The 24,181-nt window shown below is 44.9% G+C and overlaps 1 protein-coding gene and 1 long non-coding RNA gene across 2 annotated transcripts in view; one reads left to right on the forward strand and one right to left on the reverse strand.

The window, feature by feature from the left end:
• Positions 1–21,100, reverse strand: part of LOC142467001 (potassium channel subfamily K member 9-like) — a 107,103-nt gene extending 86,003 nt beyond the window's left edge. Inside the window, exons 1-2 of the mRNA XM_075572632.1 lie at positions 20,936–21,100; positions 19,635–20,098 (exon numbers count right to left, since the gene is read on the reverse strand). Of these exons, the coding sequence (XP_075428747.1) occupies positions 19,635–19,965 (331 nt within the window). The 5' untranslated portion in view covers positions 19,966–20,098; positions 20,936–21,100. The remainder of the gene's footprint in view (positions 1–19,634; positions 20,099–20,935) is intronic.
• Positions 21,101–21,197: 97 nt separating this feature from the next.
• LOC142467002 (uncharacterized) overlaps positions 21,198–24,181 on the forward strand; it is a 65,570-nt gene continuing 62,586 nt past the window's right edge. The window contains exon 1 of the long non-coding RNA XR_012788303.1: positions 21,198–23,371. This is a non-coding gene — a long non-coding RNA (uncharacterized LOC142467002). The remainder of the gene's footprint in view (positions 23,372–24,181) is intronic.

Genomic DNA, 24,181 nt, shown 5'->3' on the forward strand with positions numbered 1-24,181 from the left:
AGCCCGATGGCACCATGGCAGGGTTGGGGAACCAAACGGCCACTTGGGACTACTCCCAGGGTCTCACCACACTACAGGCCCGAGGCGGCTACCTTGCCGCAGGACCAGGATGAGCCGGACCTCCACTCGAGTCCCCCCACTCCTACGCTTACGGGTGATCTCTTCTGCCTGGGGGGAAAATCACAGCACTCTCCGGATCCAGCCAGAGATTCAACCCAGCCAGAGGGAGCCGGATTTGCTGCCTCAATGACACCGCAGATGCGCTCCAAGGAAAGAGGTCTGTCCTTCTTGCAAAGGCCTCGAGTCCCTGCTCCCCGGGATCCCCCCAGCGGTCAGTAGACAGGCCACATTACTTACCTCTTCTACAGGTCAATGCCCTTCACCAAATCGCCATGCTTTTAGGTTTTAGTTCTTGTATTATTTATTAATATTTTCTGCACCTGGCCGCCATCTTGAATTCTCGGCAATGCATATGGGCAACCTAGATTTTTGGTTGTGGGCTGCAGCCTGTCATAATTTCTGCCGAATCGGGTCCCACTATGCATAAAGAGGGTCTTCCCCCACCTACAGTAAGTTTATATTTGTAGGGGTATATATTTGGCCTTTTTTGCCATATTTCCCCCCTCTTCTTGATCCTTTGGGACAGAGCTTTCCTGTCCCACATCCTGCTCGTTTGGAGTTTTGTCCATGCCCCCAAACTAGGACAATTTGATGAAAAAATCTACGAATTGATGATGTTTCAAATGTTGTTTTCCCTGTGTTTCATGCCGGGTTATGAATCTTTGTTCAATTAGGTTTACTCGCTCATCTCACAACGCGATATAAAATACAGGTTTTCTAGTTCAATAAAAATTTACAGTTGTCTAGTTGAAATTCTAAAACAGATAGACCTGGTAGATTTCTGATTTTGGTCTGAAATCTCAATTCAACACCTATGACTATTATAACAATCTTAACCTTAAGTCAAATGTTACTCCATTATTTAAACAGATCAAGAAAAATGGTTAGTTGGAATTCATAAACAATCTCTTGGATAGTGACATAATCACTACTGTTAAGATGAATATTCCTCTGATAATTTTTTTGTGGAAAAATTACTATAAGGGATCTGTCTGGATAAATAAGATGGCTGCCGACAGGACATGACCTCTCACCCTCACTGAAGCTACCGTGACCATCTTGCTTCCTGGCAATTCCTGCTTTTCACTTCTTGACAGGAAGTCAGCCTCTCTCTGGCCCCCATTGCCAGAAGCTGCTTCTGGCCTTAAAATAGCAGGCAGTTGCTGCCTGTGAGTGCTTGTGCAAAGTACTCTGTACAGGCATACCCCGCATTAACGTACACAATGGGACCGGAGCGTGTATGTAAAGCAAAAATGTACTTAAAGTGAAGCACTACCTTTTTTCCACTTATCAATGCATGTACTGTACTGCAATCGTCATATACGTGCATAACTGATGTAAATAACGCATTTGTAACAGGCTCTATAGTCTCCCCGCTTGCGCACAGCTTCGGTACAGGTAGGGAGCTGATATTGCTTTTCAGGACGTGCTGACAGGCGCATGTGTGAGCTGCCGTTTGCCTATTGGGCAATATGTCCTTACTCGCGAGTGTACTTAAAGTGAGTGTTCTTAAACCGGGGTATGCCTGTACCTTGTTCTGCTTGAGCTTTGTCTTTGGCTCTGTGATTACCGGCTTGTGCTTGACATCTGCCTGGACCTGACCACCCCTGCCTGCCACGACGCCGGAATTGGACTTGACTACCCCTGCATCCCAGGCCGCAGATAAGGTCGGTGTACTACTTCATACCTCTGCCCTGCAGGTTCGTATCCTCTCTTGCAGTCAGCAGCGTTACACTTACACATTTGTACATACCTTTCTTTGACATTTTTCCCATTTTGTCTGCATATAAACATTTGAATCTATTTGCGTCTTCATTACTTTGCTCACATTTTTGCAAGTTCCACATTTGTAGACTTTGTTTTTTTAAACATAATATAACATCTTGATTGCATTTTGTCAACCGCTGACACTCCCGTCCATGTCCCCTCAACCACACAACAAGTCACTTGTCATTTAGGCTATGTTGTGCTCTGTCCTGTAGCCAAATACAGCCGTTCTACTCTCATATTAAGCTTTATCATGGGTGTTGCAGCGTACATGCAACCACACACGTGGGGTCTCTTGATAAGGCTTATTTATTGAGCCTTAAAACATACAGCACACAAAACAAAATAGCTTCTCTTCAGCAGACATAAACAAAATAGTTTTTCTCTTCAGCATAGAAAACAAGGCAGCTTCTCTTCAGCATGTAGGACACAGACAGTTCATCACATATGTACTTTGAAAACAGACCTTATAGCAATAATCTCTTCAGTATTTCAGTCCTGTCTCCTGACCAGCTAGCCTGCATGTGTGTACAGCTTGGGGGTTTTAAAACACCTTGATTAAGCAGCTGGGGTCAGACTAATTAAGCAGCCCTTCTCAACTCAAACTTAACCTCGTCACTGCTGCACTGCAAGCCTAAACATAGGTTTGCCAGGCATATGGCTGGTGACGTTCATTCACCCTGTCACAATGGGCCAGAGTGTTTGTCTGTTTTTTTGTCTCCGTGAGCTTGTATGGTGATTTCCTCTGTGGTTTTTGCTTTATACTTCTGAATTGGTGTAAGGAATCCGCTCCTGGCTTTGATTAGAACCTTGCAGACCTCTGCAGTTACAAAAAGCTTCCTCTGGCAATCAATGGCACATGTGCTGCCTCTCATTGCAGTTCCTGCCCAATGCTCACACACCCTTCCCCTGTGATTGGATCTCCGCCCTTTATATGTTGGGCTTTGGCTCTGAATCAGAGCCGAGAATAATCCTTCTCTGGATGTTACTGTCTCTGCCACAAGCCGCCCAGACTTGTCTCCTTGTGTACTAACCTCTCTTGTTCTCATCTCTAGTTACTGACCATCCAGAGGCCTGTTCCTGTCTCCTGTGCTGAAGCGTTGTATAGCCAACACTGGTACCTGCTGCATTCTCCCCTAGCAGTGGTTACCCTTCGTTTCCTGAGGCCTGCTGCTAATCTCCATGCAGAGGCCTGCCTTGGACTTTTGTGCTGAAGCGTTGGTTTCCCGACGCTGCCCCGCGGTGTACTTCGGCCAGTCTGCTGTCTCCCCCTGCTGAGACCGGCGTCATGGGCCGAGCCCGCTCCTCGCGCAGAGGCCAATTCCGCGCTCACGCTCCTAAGCTGAAGCGGGGAACTCCTGACTACCTGTTGCCGAACTCCTGCTTGAACAACGACGATCCTGCCTTCTCCAATCCTGACCCTGCTATGTACGACTACGAACTGCGCACTCTGGATCAGTCTGTGCGGACTAAGGTCGGGGATTATATAACCCCACCTCAGCCCCGCGGTCGGGTCCCGGTTTGTGGTGAGCACAATCATAACAATTGGATGTCGTGCTCTCCTCGTGTTCCTTTTGTCTTGTCTGTGTTATCGCTCGTTTAGCTGCTCTTGAGTTCCTATAGCTAGGTTCAGTTTGGAGTTTTGGGTATGTTAGATTCTGTTGCCTAGTTTATATCCTTATTGGGGGATTCCTAGCTTTTTTTTGGCTGTGAGACCCATCTTAAGTGTCACATCTAAAGTGTATGGCAGAGTTAAATTTGGAGTTGAAATGGTAGGTGAAGATTTGAGGAAGATCAGGACTCTGCACAACAACTTTGTAACTGTGAGAACTTAACTTTCTAAAAGCTGTGATTCTTTGTACTCTTCCTATCCTCCAGTACCTGGAAGTCTCCCCTCCTGTATCTCACCATGCCCTCCCTACTGCTTTTTCTGTTTCCTGTTTCCTCATTCCTTTGTGAACGTCTCTGTTCTCTCCAACTTCTTCACTCCCCACTGCACCATTATTTACACACCTCTCTCCCAACAACTTCTTTACCCCTCAATAAAAAAACACCCACACAAATCCTCTATTCACACTGTCTATCTACTCCTTCCTGCTCCTGGGGATCTCCCCTAAGCCTGAAGCCAGACATACACACCTGATTTCACCCACCCTCCCTGCCATCTCTTCTCCTGTAAATTGTGTTAACCCTCTCATTTTAATACTGCCTAACCTTAAAACTTGACCCACAAATCAAGCATCCCAATAGCCTGCACTCATGGTTACTGTCCCACACTCAGTCACTCCTACCACCCATTGTGGCCAAGCACTGCCATCAACAGCACTTACTCCCTCACCTGCTGTCTCTGTAAATTCCCCATCAAACATCTTAGATTGTAAGCTCTTCGGGCAGGGATTTCCTTTCCTATTGTCTGATTTTGCTGCACTTATTGTATTATTATAATTCCCTGTACTGTATTCTTTGAAGCGCTGAGTACACGTTTGGCGCTACATAAAGACATGCAATACAAGACATACAATACAAAGTGTGTGTGTGTTGCAAATCATGTTGTGTATTGGACATTTTCTTGGATTCTTAATATGAGATTAAAGAGCGCATATTCTGGATTTATAGGTATGGCTACAGTATGTCTAGTGATTCCTAACTGTACTTTTCAATTTGAGACAAATTGTTGGGTTGTAGGGCATTTTCATAGGCAGTGTGAATGATCTGCCTCTGGGGCTGCAAATTTTGTACATTTGCTGTCGGGGGCAACTTTTGCGTTGAATCTAAATTTTGGAGTAGTGTGTATTCTATGTAAGATGCCATCATGCATTTCCTATTATACTGTAGAAGTTTGAGTAATTTTTCAAATTGTCCCATAATAATTTCCATGTTTAAGTTTGGTCCGTCTGCTAGCCAGATTCCTATTCCCAGTGTATTGCTATCACATTGCTGTTTTCCCCAAACACTGGTATATGTTTGAGATTGACGTACTGTATTCCAATATCTTGCCATAAGGAGGAGAGCGTCGAGCTGATTGTCCTTTTCACTTGTTAGTACATTATTGATTATCTCTAGTGTAAAATGCCTGGCCTGGAGGTAGGCAAACAAATGTGAGTTTGGTAGTCTATATTTTTCTTTTAGTTCTTGAAATGAGTAGATTGTGTCGTCTAGCTTAAGAATTCCCTTCTCCTCTGAGGTCACAAATTGGTAGTTCACCCTCCCTTCTTGAAACTGTTGTTTTTTGGTGAATGGTAGGTGCACTGATTCGTCTCTTTGTAGTGCTTTGCGAGCTCTGTACCATGCTTTTATATGTGCTGAACAATAGCGTTTTTTTTTAATGTTTACTTGGACCTCATTGGGCATATGTAATAAGTATGCTATGTGTCGGTGGGGGTACCCAGTCTTCATAAATAAAGGTGAAGCCCGACTGGTTACCCCTAAAAACTGTGTGTCCCCAGTAGCTAAGTAGCACCATAAGCCGGAGACAGTGTATTTGTGTAATTATCAAATGCATCTGTGTATTAAAAGCTATATTTCTGTTTTCACATTTCCAGGCATGCATTAAATCGGGGATTTTCTGTGCATGAGTTAAGGGGGATATTTAGGTCAAACTGTGTTCAGAATATGCACACGGAGTCGGGGACCAAGGTTACCGGTTCACCGGTAAAAGTACCCGACGAGCAGACAGGGTCTGCAGGTACACGTATGCATATTGACCTGGCAATATCTCCCCTTAGAAACATAGTAGCGACTCACCACTAGGATGTTTATTCAGCATATCCCCGGACTGGATTAGCAAGTGTGAAATGTGTTTTACTTTATATGAATTAATGTCTATGTAGTCAGCCTGGGCATCTACATAGGTGCCAGGATGTCTGCATAGACAGACATCGGAGATCAAAGGGGAGATGGGATGTTAGGAGGTGAGAGAACAGTTTAGTGAGCAGGAAAGGGCGGAGTACCAGGTCTGGAGAACAAGGGCACACCGCTGGGGCACCTCTTGGACTGCCAGACCTGGTGGAGCCTGCCCAGCAGGTGGCAATGGGTTGGCTGGGGGAAGCCGCTGCTTGTAGGCGCGATTCGCATTGGCCAATTCATATTTCCCACTCACGCCGGCTTTTCTAGCCGGCTTGGCACGCCCCCTCCTCTGACGTACACCTGCAGATGAGCCCCCATTCCGATTGGCTGGTCACGTCAGGATCTGTGCTCTGATTGGTCGCCAGCCCTTTCTCCATGTTGACTAAGAACATCGAGGTCTATGTAAGGGGACGGGCCGATCAGAGAATCAGACCATCTTGTGACTTGAGTCGGTTAGGCGCTGGCGGGCTTTTCAAAGTTGCTCTGTTGCGAATAGCAGAGCAACTGGCTTCATTTTTGGAGCTGGAAAAGCCTACCTAGGTGAGACTAAGTCAGAAGCGAGGACCAAGTTCTGAAAATAGAACATCACGGTTGTGCGGACTCTCCGAAAAGAGTACCACATTGCCCAAGACGAGGTCCCAGGCAGGGTAGGCCTTCCGAAGCAGGCGCCCTGCACCTATTTGAGGCTAGTTTTCACCCCCAGACTCCAAGGAAGTGTGTATTCTTTCTGTATTTTGTGTCTGCGGGTTTAATCCGAATAAACCTCATTTTATTCCACTACCTCGTTTTGTCTAATGAATGATCCATGAAGGTAAAACATGTTAAACGTGCTAGTCTCCCGTGACATGCTAGATTTATGCCTGGCCTTAGTTGTTGGTCCATTGCATGGTTTGTGAATTAATTTGTGTGGTTGGTTTATCCAGTCTCCTGCATATCTCAGAGCAGGAACAAGAGATCAGTGACGCAGTCATCCATGATTGATGCAGAACTCACCAGAGGTTGGTAAAATTAAAAACAATTTATTAAACTACATAAAATGATACAAAATTAACAAACAAAAATAGAATCTACGCTTCTATTTTTGTTTGTCGATTTTTGTATCATTTTATGTAGTTTAATAAAACATTTAAATTTACCTACCACTGGTGAGTTCTGCATGGCTGTGTCACTGATCTCTTGTTCCTGCACTACATTTTTATTTTTTTTTCATTTGGAGAGATGCCACAATGGGACACGGATCACCCTATCCTGGGTACATCAGACAGCTGTCGAGGAGAAGGGAACGGTGATTGATTGTGAGTAATAGAGTTATTCCACACCGGACATTTACACAGAGACACAGGTTTATACATTTAAGCTACAGAGATTATAGCTCCCTTCACCATCGCATAAGGTCTGGTTTTCATGGATTTACCCCACCTCCACCCCTTCATTACCTCTCAGTATAGCACTGCCTACTCTCCACTTATCCCGGTCAGTGCCCCGCTTTCATTGTTTATGATCTTGGGATGTACTGTATATAGCCACAGTTTTCGTCTCTCTGAGCTTAGTCTTTTTTTTCTAGTCTATTTCCTGCATATCTCAGTGGGGGCAGGTTTATACCCCCAGTTTCTTTTATGTTGTAATTGTGCCATGCTTATTCTAGGTTTTTTGTTCTTCCATAGAAAGGCTCTGAAGGATTTGTTCCGGTTTTTTTTCATCTTGATCTTTCATTATGATTGGTCACATTTGTAAAATAAATAATTTCTTAGGGAAAATATATTAACAAATAAGACCCAATGATGGTCAAAAAGAATCCTATTAGTTGACTCTCTGAGGAGTATTGGGAAAAAGACCATATGAGTGGGGGAACTATAAGGGTCTAAAAGTGGGAAACATGTAGTGATGCACATGACCCAGGATCTCCTGAGGAGATCCACACTGGTTCATAAAAATGAAAACAATAAAATTTTAATCACAACAAATATTTTACCATAAACAATAAAAATGACATATACAGTGATGCAATATTAAAATCCTCCACAGCGTGGCGGCCCAGACCTAATTGATGAATCTAATGTGTCTGTGGCAATATATGGGAAATATAATCAATCTAGATGTTATTTTAGACATATGGTCACACAATAGATAGATATAGTGGGTATAGGTAACCCCACTCTAGACAGAATAGGAAGTATAGTGTAACAGAACAACAAATAAGGTGTGTGTGTGTGTGGACTATGAAAATGTATCACCTTCTAGTTCAAATTTGGTGATAACAATTCCTAGACCCAGGTAATTAAATCAAAGCAAAATATCTGCAAGGAAGGTAGTTGTCATGCACACTAGCAACACACAATACTTTCAGTGGCCAAATGGACTGCAGCCAATGTAGAAATAGCTGCCTGAAAAATGAAGAAAAAGTGCTGGAAAAAGCGCTTAAATATAATGCATAAAATATATGTGCATACTCAATGTGATGAAAATTAATTTAAATAAATTAATCTAAAACAAGAGTACAAAGAAACTCACATATACAGTTAGGTCCGGAAATAATTAGACACTGACACAATTTTCATAATTTTGGCTCTGTACGCCACCACAATGGATTTGAAATGAAACAACCGAGATGCAATAGAAGTGCAGACTTTCAGCTTTAATTCAAGGGGTTGAAGAAAAATATTGTATGAAACGTTTAGGAATTGCAACCATTTTCATACACAGTCCCCTTATTTCAGGGGCTCAAATGTAATTGGACAAATTAACACAATCATAAATAAAATGTTCATTTTTAATACTTTGTCGGGAATCATTTGCAGGCAATGACTGCTTGAAGTCTGGAACGCGTGGACATCACCAAACGCTGGGTTTCCTCCTTTGTGAGGCTTTGCCAGGCCTTTACTGCAGCTGTCTTCAGTTGTTGTTTGTTCTTGGGTCTTCCTGCCTTTGTCTTCAGTTTTGTCTTCAGCAAGGGAAATGCATGCTCGATCAGGTTGAGATCAGGTGATTGACTCGGCCATTGCAGAATATTCCACTTCTTTGCCTTAAACTCCTGGGTTGCTTTCGCAGTATGTTTTGAGTCATTGTCCATCTGTAACGTGAAGCGCCGTCCAATCAACTTCGCTGAATTTGGCTGAATCTGAGCAGACAATATATCCCTATACACTTCAGAATTCATCCGGCTGCTTCTGTCTTCTGTCACATCATCAATAAACACTAGTAACCCAGTGCCATTGTAAGCCATGCATGCCCATGCCATCACACTGCCTCCACCGTGTTTTACAGATGATGTGGTATGCTTCGGATCATGAGCTGTTCCAAGCCTTCTCCATACTTTTTTCTTCCCATCATTCTGGTACAGGTTGATCTTAGTTTCATCTGTCCAAAGAATGTTGTTCCAGAACTGGGCTGGCTTTTTTAGATATTGTTTGGCAAAGTCTAATCTGGCCTTTCTATTCTTCAGGCTTATGAATGGTTTGCACCTTGTGGTAAACCCTCTGTATTTTCTCTCGTGAAGTCTTCTCTTTATGGTAGACTTGGATAATGATATGCCTACCTCCTGGAGAGTGTTCATTTGGCTGGATGTTGTGAAGGGGTTTTTCTTTACCATGGAAAGGATCCTACGATCAGCCACCAGTGCTGTCTTCCGTGGACGTCCAGGCCTTTTTGTGTTGCAGAGCTCACCAGTACGTTCTTTTTTTTTATTTTTCTCAGAATGTACCAAACTGTTGATTTGGCCACTCCTAATGTTCCTGCTATCTCTCTGATGGCTTTTCTTTTTATTTGCAGCCTAAGGATGCCCTGTTTCACTTGCATTGAGAGCTCCTTTGACCGCATGTTGTTGGTTCACAGCAACAGCTTCCAAATGTGAATGCCACACCTGGAATCAACTCCAGACCTTTTACCTGCTTAATTGATGATGAAATAACAAAGGAATAGCCCACACCTGTCCATGAAAAAGCTTTTGAGTCAATTGTCCAATTACTTTTGGTCCCTTGAAAAAAAGGTGGCTATATATTAAAGAGATGTCATTCCTAAACCCTTCCTCCAATTTGGATGTGAATACCCTCAAATTAAAGCTGATAGACAGCACTTTAAGCTCATATTCATTATTTAACTGTGACTTGAATTTATTTTGGAACACAGCCGAAATAACAAAACTTGTATCAGTGTCCAATTATTTCCGGACATAACTGTATGTGTGAGGTAGGCAGCCTGATGACACTGACTGAACAAACTCAGGAAACATACAGAGAAAGCACTAATACAGACCAGCACTTTGGAAAATAAAGTCCAACAAATGTCCAGATACACTGGCAAGAGCTATGCTCTTTGTGTGACAGTCCTGTTCATCCGGATCAACCTTGTAACTTTTTTCAGAAGTATCTGCCTGCTTTTAATAAAACAAAATATAGGAGACTTGGATGATGGTCTATATGTCTATAGCAGGGCAGATGTGGAAGCGTATAGATATAGAGACACCGGAAATAGGAGATATGATTTTAAATCACATATATACATATATATATATATATACATATATGCACATTATATATATAATATGTATATGTATTTTTTTTACACACAAAGGCTCAGACAGGAGCCTACTTTACAGGAAGTATATCGCCCCTTATGGCAGCTGAGTCACAACTAGTGGAAAACCCGCAAATTGCGGAAACCCATATCCGTAGCATGGGAGAGGGAGACTATCCATCCCAATGCCCGTAGGCCGATAATCCTCCTCCCCCCCCTGATGAAGCATGCTTACGTCACGCAAAATGTGCATCGGGGATTTCGATGACGTCATGATGGTGACGTCTGGGGGCGTGATGGCGCCATCTTTAAATCTGCTCACACACAGCCAGTATTGCGGTTACCGAGGCACACAGTGCCCTTATACTTTTGTAGGACTGCTATGCCATGTCTCTTGCGTCTGCTACCACACGTCTGTTCCTACACCTGGCGGGGAGTTCAGCTGGCCATCCAGCACTGGGCTCGGGTTTCTTTTATTTTATTTGTCCAGCAGTACAGGTGTGTGCACGGTTTGTGTGTGGGTTTACTTGTCTAGGCGTTTTTGATTACTTAATGTGTTTATTTATTGTTTTCCACATTCCTGCCCCCTCCCTTCCTCATTCACTGCGTCGCCATCTTGGTTCCATGCATGCTTATCCCCTATACCTCTTGCCTTTTGGGGCTTATTTTGAGGGTTTTTTTCTCCCTTTTGCTAACTTGCTTAATTATGCAAAATAAAATGAATGTTTATTTGGAATGGTAAATGTCCATAGACATACCATAGGGCTCTCAATTGGGTCAACTTTAGGCATGACACCTGCCCCTTAATTCTGAAACATGGACAGAGATCAAAAATGTTGAGGTTCACCCGGGTGAACTGCCACATTCTATGGATCCAACAGCTCCGGCTGGGCTAGTTGGGGCTATCATAATGAGTCATCCGGGCAGACAGAAAGCTGCGATGTCATCCCTAGCGGCTTCCCATTGGCTCACGTGACAGTGGCCATTTCCTCCTATGGAGCTGCTACTGGTACTTCCTAAGTTGTCTGTATCTCAGGGAGGAGGGGGTCCCCAGAGCTGAAATTAACGCAGTTCAGCTCCGGAGACCCCCTTATTCCCATCTAGGAGGGGGGGGGGCAGAGCATGTGCTCCTTTAAGGGATACTTTATCCAATGCACACAAGTTTATTGGTAGCCTTCTGCATATTTTCTCATGCTGTACCTTGTATTTTTAATAACTGAAGTATCTTATAAATCTGCACATTGTGGTTTTGGCTCTCTTGTTCACGCCGATACTTTATCATTTTGCTTGCAATTTCCTGTCATATTTCTTACATATAATTTTCTAGGTAGTTATAACGAGTATTAAAACTTATCCTCCTCTGGAAGGCATGAAAAACTATTTCTTTCATCTACTAATATAAGTAATACATGCTATAATTAAACAACATTGCAATATAATCATGTCGTGTGAGTCTTTGTAGAGGAAACCGGCCTGCCTATAATAAGATGCCACGTTCTATATTTGTAATGGGACTTTAAAAAATAAATCAAAAATAAGTACCAATAAAAATGTTCAGACTCGCTTAAACATCTTTTGGAGATGGAATCAAGTGAACGCAGATATGCAACACCTCCATTTTTTTCCACCTTTAATTTTGTATTATTTTCAGTACGTATTCAGGGGTGCACAAAAATATACAAAATGTAGCAGCAAGCCGGAATTCTAAGGAGCCAGAGTTTGACATACACACTCACACAGACACACACACTCATCCCTCCCCCATCCTCCTGGTCATACTATGCAGCGCTCCCTCTGCTGGATTTAGCTTAGCGGCGCAAGTGCTGACTGATCTGTTGGTCACTGCTCCGGGCAGCACCAGTGCCCAATGATGCTTTGCGCTAGTAAAGGATACCTTAGTGCACTCTTGCAGGTTGTGGCGCTGACAGGTCAGTCAGCACAGAAACTGCAGGCGCCCAGAATTTTTCCCATCTCCGATGCAGTATATAGAAACACAAATATAATTCATTTTCAATAGCAGGAGTGGACAAACATATATATTTTTAGAAGTTAATGTTTTGTTGAGCGACAGGGAGGAATGGGGGAGGGGTGGCTATACACGCACACTGACACACTGTGGCACGCAGCACACTGACACAAGGGTGTGTGTGTGTATGTATATATATATATATATGTATATATATATATATATATATATATATATATATATATATATATATATACACGAGAGAGCGTAAGGGAGAAGGTGTGCGGGAGATTGAGTGTGAGGGGGGAGGGAGAGGGGGGAAAGGGTTGGGTTTCCCCAGAATTTCACAATTGAATTCTGGGGATTAACAAAAAAAAGTTGAAAACCTCTGTTCTACAGTGTACAATCCCATATCCAGATGGGGACCAGCAACTGTAGACTGTTAGCTGAAAGTACTAGGCATTGCTATGGAATTCTAAGAAACCAACCTCTCCCCTCCTCCTCCTCTTACCCCTACTGTAAGGGTTCCGGTCCAGTCTTTGGCTGGAACCTCCCCTTACCTGGCTGCTGTGGACATCTTCGTTGCTGGCAAGCCTCCTCCTGAACTTTGTTATTGGCTGAACCTGTTCAAGGGCTTAACTTGCAGCCAGTGACTTCCAGCTCCTGCCTGAGCCTTCCTTGTTCGTGAGCCTTCCCTGTGTGCTTGGCCACCTTGAGTTCTAGTTGCTGAGCCTTCCTTGTTCGTGAGCCATCCCTTTTCCTGAGCCTTCCCTGTGGCGTGCCTGTCCCTGAGGCTAGCTTATCCCTGTGGCTTCATTGTTCTGGTGGCTAGCCTGTTCATTTGGGATCCCTGTTGCTGACCTCGGACAGTGACCCCGACCTCGCTGCCTTCAGCTTGCCCTGACCTTTTGCTGCCCTGACCTTTTGCCTGTCACCTGGATTCTGCACCACTGCCGCCTACCCTGACCCTTGCCTGCTTACCGACTACGGATACTCTAACAGGACTCTGTCCCTGGGCTCTGGTCGGTTAATTGGCATCCCTACCTCAGCCCTGCAGGTCCACTTCCTGATCGGATTCGAGCACCATCACACATAAACATCTCTCACTCTCCTTCTCCAGCATTGTTACTTGCTTCTCACACACTGACTTCCTCTTTCTTTTGTCTGCTTTCTGTGTAAACTTTATAGCTATCTGACTCTCCTTATCTGCCATCAGGCTATCTGCATTATGATGTCACAAGCCAGATACATACACTACCAGGTAGAACACTCAGTGACTGACATCCTTAGAGAAATTGTAATAGCTCAAAGCATTAAAAATAGAATATATCCAGTGTCCAATCACAGACGAACACCTGCTCCTTAATCTCAGACACCATCATGAAAAATGTGGTTATAATATCTTCAGGAGGTGTCCAAATACAGCAAACAGACAACTTTCCAAAAGATGATGATGACAGTTATTACTTACATCCCAAATGAAATATAGTTTATAGATGTAACTTTATTTCAGCATGACTCTGCATTCCATCAGTTATGCAGCCTGGCTCATAACAAAGGCCCTTTTTCAATATGCTGTGAAGCCGTCTTCTCCGTGCTGGAGAAAAATTTGGCTCCAAATGAATGCCACTAAAATCTTCTACCACACAGATTGCTTTACAGTATATACAGACCAGGAAAGACCAAGGGACTTAAACATGTACAGCTTGGAGGAGACAAAGATAATTGGGATATGTTCCTAAACTTTCAAATATATCAAGGGTTTTAGAGAAAAGAGAAGTGTTAGAACAAGAGGTCGTGCTCTGAAGCCGGCGGGTGGGAGGCTCTGGGGAAATAGGAGGAAGTACTCCGACATAGAAAGGGTGGTGGATTCGTAGAATAGCCACCCACAGTATGTGATAGAGCCGGGGTGCGCAAACTGGGGGCACTAGATGGGGTGGGGGCCACAGAGGTTACACAGGCCCCCGTGCTCTTCAGCGTGAGGCCTCTGTAACTCACTTACCTGAATTCAGCTGGCTTCGGGCAACGTGTCGCCATGGCAATGCGACGTTGGATGATGCTGCGGGGTCTTGCGACGTATCTTCTCATGACCCCGCGGCGTCATTTGACGCCCATCACATGACCACGCTGCATCATTTGACACCGGATTAAAGGTAAGGGGCAGCGCGACTGGGGGGGAGAGCAGGCAGGGGGGCACCGCGCAGAAAGTTTGCGCACCTCTGTGATAGAGAATACTGTAAAGGAATAAAAAAAGGTTTGGTATATAATTTTGAGGCTATCCTAAATATAAAAGAAAGACATGGATCAAATACTATAGGCTCAAAGGTTTTATAACAGATAGGAAGAGAGGGTGGACCAAATGGTTCTTTAGGCCTGGGACATAGTAAGCGCTTAGGTGCTACTGCTGCTCGCTCTCGCTTGCTGCTGCTGCTCGCTCTACCAGGAGCTTTTTGCTGTCCTGACAGAGGAGACAGCAAGCGCTTGGGATTCGGGTATCACTGTGTGTGTGTGTCACTTTGAAGTGGTCTGTATGTTTGTGTGTCACTGGGGAACCTGTGTGTGTGTGTGTGTATATTATATAATTTAAAAAAAAATGTAAAAAAAAAAAGACATGTTGTGAGAATAAATTATTTATTAACATTGTGCAACTTTGATAAATATATTCACGCAAGCACGCGCGCGCACGCACATACACATGCATACACACACACACATGCATACACATACACGCATACACACACACATGCATACACACACGCACATGCACACGCACACATGCACACACACAGGAGACATGGATCGGGGCTGAAGGGGGACAGACCGTCAGGGGGCGGGCGCGTCACTGGCCGGGGGCGGGCCAGTGACGTCACAGAGCTGGTTCGCCCTCTCACGTGACCGGCCTGTCTCGCCGGCAAGCGGGGGAATTTTAAATTCCCCTAAGACCTGCGCTTCCGCAAGCGCGCAGAAGCGCAGGTGAGCCCCTACTAAAGCAGCTCTAATTGCGGCTGTAGGGGCTCAGTGCTGAGCGGGAGCGCGTGTCAGAACGCTTCCGCCAGCAAGCGCCAAACATGGCCAAGGCCTTATCTGCCGTCAAATTCTGTGTTTCAAAATAAAATAGGTATTGATGTTTATTGATAAAAGCACCAACATATTCCATTGGCTCCTTGCAAACTCACTTACCAGAACACCCTCCTACTGTCTCTGTGCATTCTCCCTACTTAACACTTATATTGTAATCTCTTCGGGGCAGGGAGTCACTTTCCTATTGTTACTCATGTCTGAAGCTCTTATTTCAACTATGTGTTATATTATGTCACTTGTATTACTGCTGTAAAGCGCTATGTACCTGGATGGCGCAATATAAATAAAGATATACCGTACATACATACATACGGAGGTACAATACGGGGACAGAATGGCATACCAAACAAGAACAAAGAGATACAAAGATAATGAGGGCCCTGCTTGTGGAAGCTGAAAATCATGAAGAACACTTGGACACATTTTCATGTCTCAAACGGGTCCCCAAATCAGCCTCAGCCCATACTTACACAGCATACAGTGCCTTATACTGCAGCCAGGGACTCTGAGTAATGGTATGCAAATTCGCTTCTTATCCACTTCAACATAGATCCATAGCAGCAATCCAGCTTTTCTATTGAATTTTTTTTTTTTTTTTCAACAGTTACAGTATTGGAGCAGGGGGTCTCTGGGGCTGAACTGTGTTAATTCCTGCTTCAGGGACCCCCTGCTTCCAGAGATACTTCCCTCCGTAGGGGGTGTCAGTAGCTGCCCTGGCTGGGTTCTATGGGGCTACCGAAATAGCAGCTTTAAAGCTCAGTGTCACGCAGGCCAATAGGAAGCTGTGATGTTATCCCTGGCGGCTTTCTATTGGCCCACATGACGCTGGAGCTCTAAACCCGCGGAGCTGTTCCCGGCACCCACTACAGAGGTAAGTATCTCGGCGTAGGGGGTCCCCGAAGCTAAAATGAATGGGGTTCAGCTCTGGAGACCCACAGCTTCCCACCTAGAGGGGGGGAGGGGGAAAGAAACACTACTTCAGTACTTTAATAGATTTGTCCAGTATATGAATTTTGCAACTAAAAATACACACATTTGCATGTCTCAGACATGTCTGCACCCCTGCCTTCCCCATTATCACTTAGCAAACAATGCTTCCACTGCAGCCAGGGATTCTGGGTAATTGTTTGTCATTAGAATACAATGTTAACTCAGCGGAGCGCAAACTCCCTGCGCACCCCCTTACCTGCTGCATCCTCGGTCGCGCCCCCCCTCGCCTCTAATGATGCGTCAAATGACCCTGCGGGGTCATGTGACGTCACGTCACCATTGTAACAGGCGTCATTTGACGCCGCGTTGCCATGGAGACGCATGGATAAGAAGCTGGTAAGTACATTTACAGAGGCCTCACGCTCTTAGCGCGGGGCCTATGTAACTGCCGCGCGGCCCGCGCCCCCCCCCCAATAAAGCAGGGGGGGCACGCTCCCCAGTTTGCACACCGCTTGGTTAACTAATGTTATCATCTGCATGGAAAATGTATTCTCTTGTCCCATGGAATTGACGACAATTTTGGGGTATTCTTGATGTTAAGGATTCTAAGAAAAGGTCAAAGCTCAAATTGCTTAGTCTCTCAGCCCATGCAGTAATCTAAAACAAAATCACATGTTCCCGTGAATGAATGCTCACAGAGGCCATGTGAACATGCATCTCTTAGCATCAATGCCCCATTGCATTTTGCCCTGTTTGCATCTCCGATCAATGTGGTAAGTGATGGTGAAGTAACAGGAGAAGCTGGGAGTAATAACGTGATACGAACACCCGATGGAACATTCCGAATACACACCAATGCCATGCGCTTTTATGGCTCCGGAGTGTGATACGCTTCACAGTGCCTCAATGACGTCCCTGGTACGGAAAGGGACTTTTAGCCACTCCCGTTCAACCGCCAAGGGACAGCTGGCCGCAGCCATTCCGGCCCTGAGGTAGGAGATTAGCGCTAGGATTAGAGGCTAAGGTAAGGGGTTTAAGGTTAAGGTTTTTAGGATAATGGGTTAAGGTTTTTAGGGTAGGATTAGGAGATACATTACCTGCGGCTGCAAAGTGTGCTGCCGGCCAAATGTCCTGGTGGTGAAACGGGGGCGCGGCTAAATGGCCAATTAACCTAGATAGTCCATGGTGTGTCATTAGGGTTTGGCTAGTTTTTATGGGGATTATCAGGCACACAGTGATAAAAACAGAAGTGGGCACTCCACTTAAATTATTTTATTAGGGGTGGTGGCGGCCATGTGATCGCTACCGTAGCCATCACGTGGCCGCAATTATAATAATAGTTTGTTCTTATATAGTGCTGCTAGTTTTACATAGCGCTTTACAGACATTTAGCAGGCATAGTCCCTGCCCCGTGGAGCTTACAATCTATGTTTTTGGTGCCTGAGGCACAGGAAGATAAAGTGACTTGCTCAAGGTCACAAGGAGCCGACACCAGGAGTTGAACCAGGCTCCCCTGCAATTCTCAGAAGTCCGCTGGCAGTCGGGCGCGGCCGCAACTTCCGGCACGTAAAGGGTAAACATTTTTCAGTGATTGGAGCTCTATGATGGTAGGCATCCATTTCTACATCTTGGGTTACCCTTTATCTCCGTTACTCTGGACCTAGCCAGGCAAAATGAGTCTTCCACAGCTAAAAAAACCCAACAATAATCCAAATAAAAAATACAACTGCACATATATCAGCATTAAGGTCTTTCGTTCCCTCTCATGTACCCCCTTTTCTGTCCCGATTCCCAGACGCCTGCGTTTTGTCACCACTTGCAAAAGGGCAACATGTTCCTGACGCAGCTGCAAGCGTAAGGAACAATAAATGTTTTCCGTGTCATGTTGCAAATTCTAGGAAATTGATACATAATCCCCCTATGTATAGATTATAGCCCTGTCACTAGCCTCCGAACTCTCCACACAGCAAAAGAGGAACGATGGAAAAGGCCGTTCCTCGCCTTTAAATATATACCTAGCACCTAGGTGCAGTGCCGATTGACCAGTTTGTCACCGCGCCGTTCGGCAACAACACCCCCATCATACTTTGCTAGTGCGAAGGGGGAGTGAGGCACAAAGGGAATGGGATGAGAGTTTTGAGACTGTCAACTTCCCTATGTCTAATTTGCCAGTGCAGCCAATGGGAGCTGATCTGTGGCATTGGAAGGGGAGGAGTTTGTGTGTGTTAGGGTGTGTCAGTGACACAGAGCAAATCCCCAAAAAAATTTGGCTCCTAAAAAATCTGGTTTGCAACTAAGTTTTTATTTTTTTTACAATTGTCATTTATTCATTTGAAAACACCTTAGCATACCTTTTCTCCCATGAATAGATGGATCTGGGCCACAGTAAGTATGTTGATCCAGGGAGAAATCTGATTGCCATTACTGGAATCAGGACGGAATATATTTTTCCCAAGGGTTGCTCTTGATGGACGTGTCTTTTTTCAGCCTAATTTACTACAGTGTGTTACAATGGTACTGTATGCAAGCTTGCAATTTAGAGATTAGTGATAGGAGTTACCGGTACCTGATGCACACACGCACACACGAAGGTGCCAAATTCTGTGTTTCTGTTCCAAAATCAAAGCACATAAAGAGATGTAATCCAGTGCAAATCAATTTGATGAGCTACTTTGACAGATTATTTTCTGTCTCACGTGAAATACTTTTTTTTACAAGCAGAAAGTATATAGAGATACTCTGTATTATTATACATTTCAGCATGCTTATTATGTAAGGGTTTAATTTCTCCCTCCCAAACAAGTAATTCATCAGAACGTCAAACCAAGGGTTAGCTCAGGGGTTGAAAACTCCAGTCCTCAAGGGCCACCAACAGGTCAGGTTTTCAGGATATCCCTGCTTCAGCACAGGTGGCTCAATCAGTCGCTCAGTCAAAGACTGTACTACCTGTGCTGAAGCAGGGATATCCTGAAAACCTGACCTGTTGGTGGACCTTGAGGACTGGAGTTGCCACCCCTGGGTCAGCTGAGCTGTTATTTTTTTAGCTCCAGGAAACCTCCTTCCTCCCCCACACACCCCCCACCGTTTTTGAGACGCTGTAGTTACGGGTTTAGTTACCGTGTTCTCCCTGGACACTTAATCTCTCATAAAACAGGAAGCCACAATAGATGACATTGCGGCTTCCTTTTGGGCCGCAGGTCCCACGAGATGTGGCAGCCATATTGAATTCCCAAAATTGGAGGAAAAACACAGCTAACTAAACCGGGAAGTAAAGCCAACGCAGTTCAAATTCACCAAATAAATAAATAATTATATATATATATAAATATATATATATATATATTAACTCCCTTACAGCCAGAGGGGCCACCAACGCATTTCACGGCAAGCGAATGCATCTACACTTACTTACCGATAGTAGTAATAACGGTGATAGCGAAATAGAACGAGCCAGCAAATTTCCACTGCTTTCCCGCACGGTGGGGCTCAGACTGCAAAACCACTCGCTCGATCTCTCGGTAGTCCTCATCGGAAAAACCGTACCTCCTTTTAAGATCCGTCCTTTTCTGCTCTAAAATCCTTTTCCTGGAGGTTTCGGACTCCGACTCCAGAGCATCAAAAACAGCAGCGCCCACCAGGAGATAAGAAAACATGCAAAGGATGAGGGACAGGGTCCTTATGTTCTGCTTCTTCATCTTTTGTAGGACTAGCGAGATTCTGGAGCGGAACATCCACCTGGACATCCACTCAGGAGACGTTCAGATCCAATAACAGGTAGATTGCTCCAACGAGCTCAACGAACAGATCATCTTCATGTCTTCGTGTCACCTGGAGCATAGGAGGACAGTCACTTAGGAAAACGTCTGTAGTTTTGTTCTGGAAAGGAAACAGTTGCAAGGTGATGTCACAATGGAAATTAATTTAACACCACCCCCACCCCCCCCCCCCCTCGTTTCTTAAAAACACGCGACGCTGTTCTTATAATGTGCAGAACTGGGGAAAAGTTTGATAAAATCCCATAGGTTTGTCATCAAACATCTTTCCAACACATTGGGTTTATGTGTCACTGTACGACTGCATTTATTGTACGTTTAATTAAATACAAAACAGATGTAGAGCAGAAAATAAAACAAGCACTCCCAGTGACAAAATGTGATAATAATAATAATAATAATAATAATAATAATAATAATAATAATAATAATAATAATAATAATGACTTTTGTGAAATAAAATAAAAATATTTTGCAGCTCCAACCTTCACATAGACTGTGTTTAATCTATTTAAATAAATGATTGTTTCTTTGGGTTGGTGGAACACAGATGATTTTACCCAATAAAGGTAAAACAGGGTCAGAAATGAACTTGTATCAGCTGGAAATCTAGATCTATATTATATGTGTACATGTATATGTAATTATATATATATATATATATATTTTTTTTTTTATATACATGTCATACAGTATGTCATGTATATTTATAAATGAGTATATATGCATGTATATATAAATATATGGGTGTGTGTGTATACTGGGGGTACATGTACAATATACCTACCAATATATATATATATATATATATATATATATATATATATATATATATATATAAAACAAAGTGTGTGTGTGTGTGTTTGTGTGTAACATCCACGTATGTTGTGTGTGTAAAAACATGAATTTATATGTATGTATAGACTTAAATGCATCTCACCCCCTTCCTCTGTGCAGCAACTTGTCTGTCTCCTCCGTGCACCCCAATGTCCTCTGCTCCCCCCTGCTATCCTCCTCCGTCACCAGCAGCCCCCCGCCCCTGTGCATGCTGCAAAGATGCGCTGAGAGCAGGGTCAGACTGCCGGGCCCTCCTGCGAGCCGCGCGGCCCCTGCATCCTCACTCCCTGACGCTGCCTTTTAAACTGGCCCGCGACAGGCTGCTGTCTCAGAGCTGGCTTCGGTGCGCATGCGCGGCACGGTAACGGGGAAGGCAATGCCTTGGAGATGTGCCCATAGCAACGGAGGGTGCGGGATTAGAGATGCACTCCCACTTAGCAACATAGATATCTATCATCAAATGATCACCACTGTGTGAGAGGGCACGGAGGGGTGTGTGTGTGTGTGTGTGTGTGTGTGTGTGTGTGTGTGTGTGTGTGTGTGTGTGTGTGTGTGTGTGTGTGTGTGTGTGTGTGTGTGTGTGTGTGTGTGTGTGTGTGTGTGTGTGTGTGTGTGTGTGTGTGTGTGTGTGTGTGTGGTGTGTGTGTGTGTACACACACAGTGTACAGTAAGTGCAGCCTCTCCAAATGTAATTTTGAATATTTATTGAATTGAATATTTATTGATTTGACATTTCGGTCCCCTGTGCAATCTTTCTCAAGAGCAATGGGAACCGAAACGTCGAATCAATAAATATTCAATATTACATTTGGCGTGCCTGCACGTATGTATGTGTATATGTGTGTAGCCCTGGTCCCCTCATGTGCTCCGGTATCCTGCTTGCCCCTCCGTTACCTCCACTGCTGCGGGGAGATGCAGGTGGCGACCGGCTGGTCGGCGGCTCCCGTTGCAGGGCACCGCCATGTTTAGGATGCTCACGCATGCGCAGAGCAGTCAACGGCGCTAGGGTTGCCAGGTATCAGGTATTGAACCGGATAGGCCGGTATTTGGTTCCCCTGTCCGGTAAAATATGAGAGATAATACCAGACATGGGATAGAGCAGGGCTGCTGCTGCTAGGGGTCTGGGCAGCTTCTGATTGGTTGCTGCTGTATAATTCAGCCAATCAGGAGGTGGCAGGAGCGTGGGGGGTGGGACCACAGAGCGGAGGAAAAGCATGCAGCAGAGAGGTGTGTGTGTGTGTCTCAGTGTGTGTGTGTGTGTGTGTGTGTGTGTGTGTGTGTCTCAGTGTCCTGCCTGTGTGCGTGTCTCAGTGTCCTGCCTGTGTGCGTGTCTAAGTGTCCTGCCTGTGTGCGTGTCTCAGTGTGTGTCTGTCTATCTATCTTGTGTGTCTGTCTATCTGTGAAGGGAGGGGGTGAGAGGACAAGCGGGGTAGGAGGGTGAGAGGACAGGGGAGTGAGAGAGAGAGAGAGAGAGGATGAGGAGAGGTGCAACAATCTTGGAATTTGTGTGAGGAGCATTAAGATTAGTATTGCTCGCCATGTACAGTATGACTGCAGGTCAGTTATTTATAAATGATCTGACCTTTACGTAATTTGTTGTAAATTTCACTCCAAGCATGCACCAATTTGCATCAATTTGCACTATTTCATATTCTATTTAGTAAAAAAAATCCTTGGAAGGGCGCTCCCTCCTAAGACTCCTCCCCAGATTTTTTACGAAATAGAATATAAATTGGTGCAAAATGGTGAATACTTGGAGTGAAATTTAGAAAAAAATGACATAACAGTCAGGTCATTTATAAATAACATTCTTCCCCACCAACGATTCTCGCGTGTGTCGCACCCTTCACCATTGTGTCCAGTATTATTGGACAAGCCACCTGGCAACCCTACACGGCGGCCATTATAGGGAGCGCGGATGGGCAGAGGTGGGACATCCCCAGTTCGCGCATGCGCAGTTGCAAGCAGCGGTGGCCATTAGAGTTGCGCATGAACAGTAGAGTAGGCACACACGGCCCCAATAGCAAAGAGGTCCCGTGGGGACTACATTACCCAGAAGCCTCTGGGGACTGCCCTATGATCCCTATCACCTGTTGAATTACAGCCAATAGGGCTTACCGATTCTCCTGCAGAGAGAGATACATTTGGCGCGCTCAGGGCTTACAAGTCAGTCGGAGCTGAGACAAGGATAGGGGAGGTTGCATGTGCAGGGAGCAGTATCCCCTGCACTTGGCCAGGTATCCCCCTAGGCCCCAGCTATGCCCCGACTCAACACCATAGATTGTGGTTGCTACAGGGACAGGCCCTTAGGTAGGGACCCTGCCCCTTTAGTTATTTGCTAAGTTCAGGGACACAGCTCATCTGCTGCGCAGCTCTGATAATTATGTCTGGGATCAGACCACCACTCCAGATAAGAGTCTATCTTCATGGTTGAAACATCCGGCGGAACACCACCCCACGCAGAGGCGGATCACCCTTCTGGATCAAGGGATCTCAAATCCAGCTCATCTGCGCGTCCGGGTGTGGACACACCCAGCAGGTATTATACACCAAGTGCACCAACCCTCATCTCAGCTGGGCAGCGCTGTCTTACACTTGGGTGGGAGGGGGACTTTTGGAACTCTTGGGTATATGGTGTGGGTTTATGGCCTTGTGAGGCCTAGTATTATATAGTGACACTCTTGTTATTGTTATGTTCTGCATATAGTAAACTGTTTAACCATAACCTGGTGTATGTGGTTACTGTATGTGGGTCCTGTGTCAGGGGTTATTCTACACTCTAGAATCCTGCACAGGTGGAGGTGCTGTGAGTATCGTTCCAGGATACACCCCAGATTCCCATCGGCGGAGGCTCAGGCCTCCTGTGAGCCTGACAAGTATTGCACCACACCTGGTAATACATGTAGATTCCCCACACATGGTCCCTATCTGCAATTGGGGGCGGGGGGGAACTGTGTTACATGTGTATATATGTTTGTGTGTGTGTATATATATATATATATATATAAATGGGCTCCATGTGTATAGTTTTGAAGCAAAAGGTGACACAGTGAAATAATATTTCCATTTGCTATACTGTGTATATCTATATCTATATAACTGAAAAGTGTGAGATTGTTAGTAGATGTGGTGAATCTGATTGGTCCGTGGGTCCGCCCGCCCCTCCCCCCCCCCCCCGACTGTCATTGGCCAAGAGGTACGCTCCACTGTGACACACACATACACATACACAGACATTTGTCCCTGTGTCCGCCCGCCCATAGTCAGCCTCCCACACGACTCTCATTGGCCAAAAGGTACACTGACATCACTGACACACACCTACTTCACTGTCACACACTCACACTGA

The sequence above is a fragment of the Ascaphus truei genome, chromosome 15 (assembly GCF_040206685.1).
Source record: "Ascaphus truei isolate aAscTru1 chromosome 15, aAscTru1.hap1, whole genome shotgun sequence".
Classification (NCBI taxonomy): Eukaryota; Metazoa; Chordata; class Amphibia; order Anura; family Ascaphidae; genus Ascaphus; species Ascaphus truei.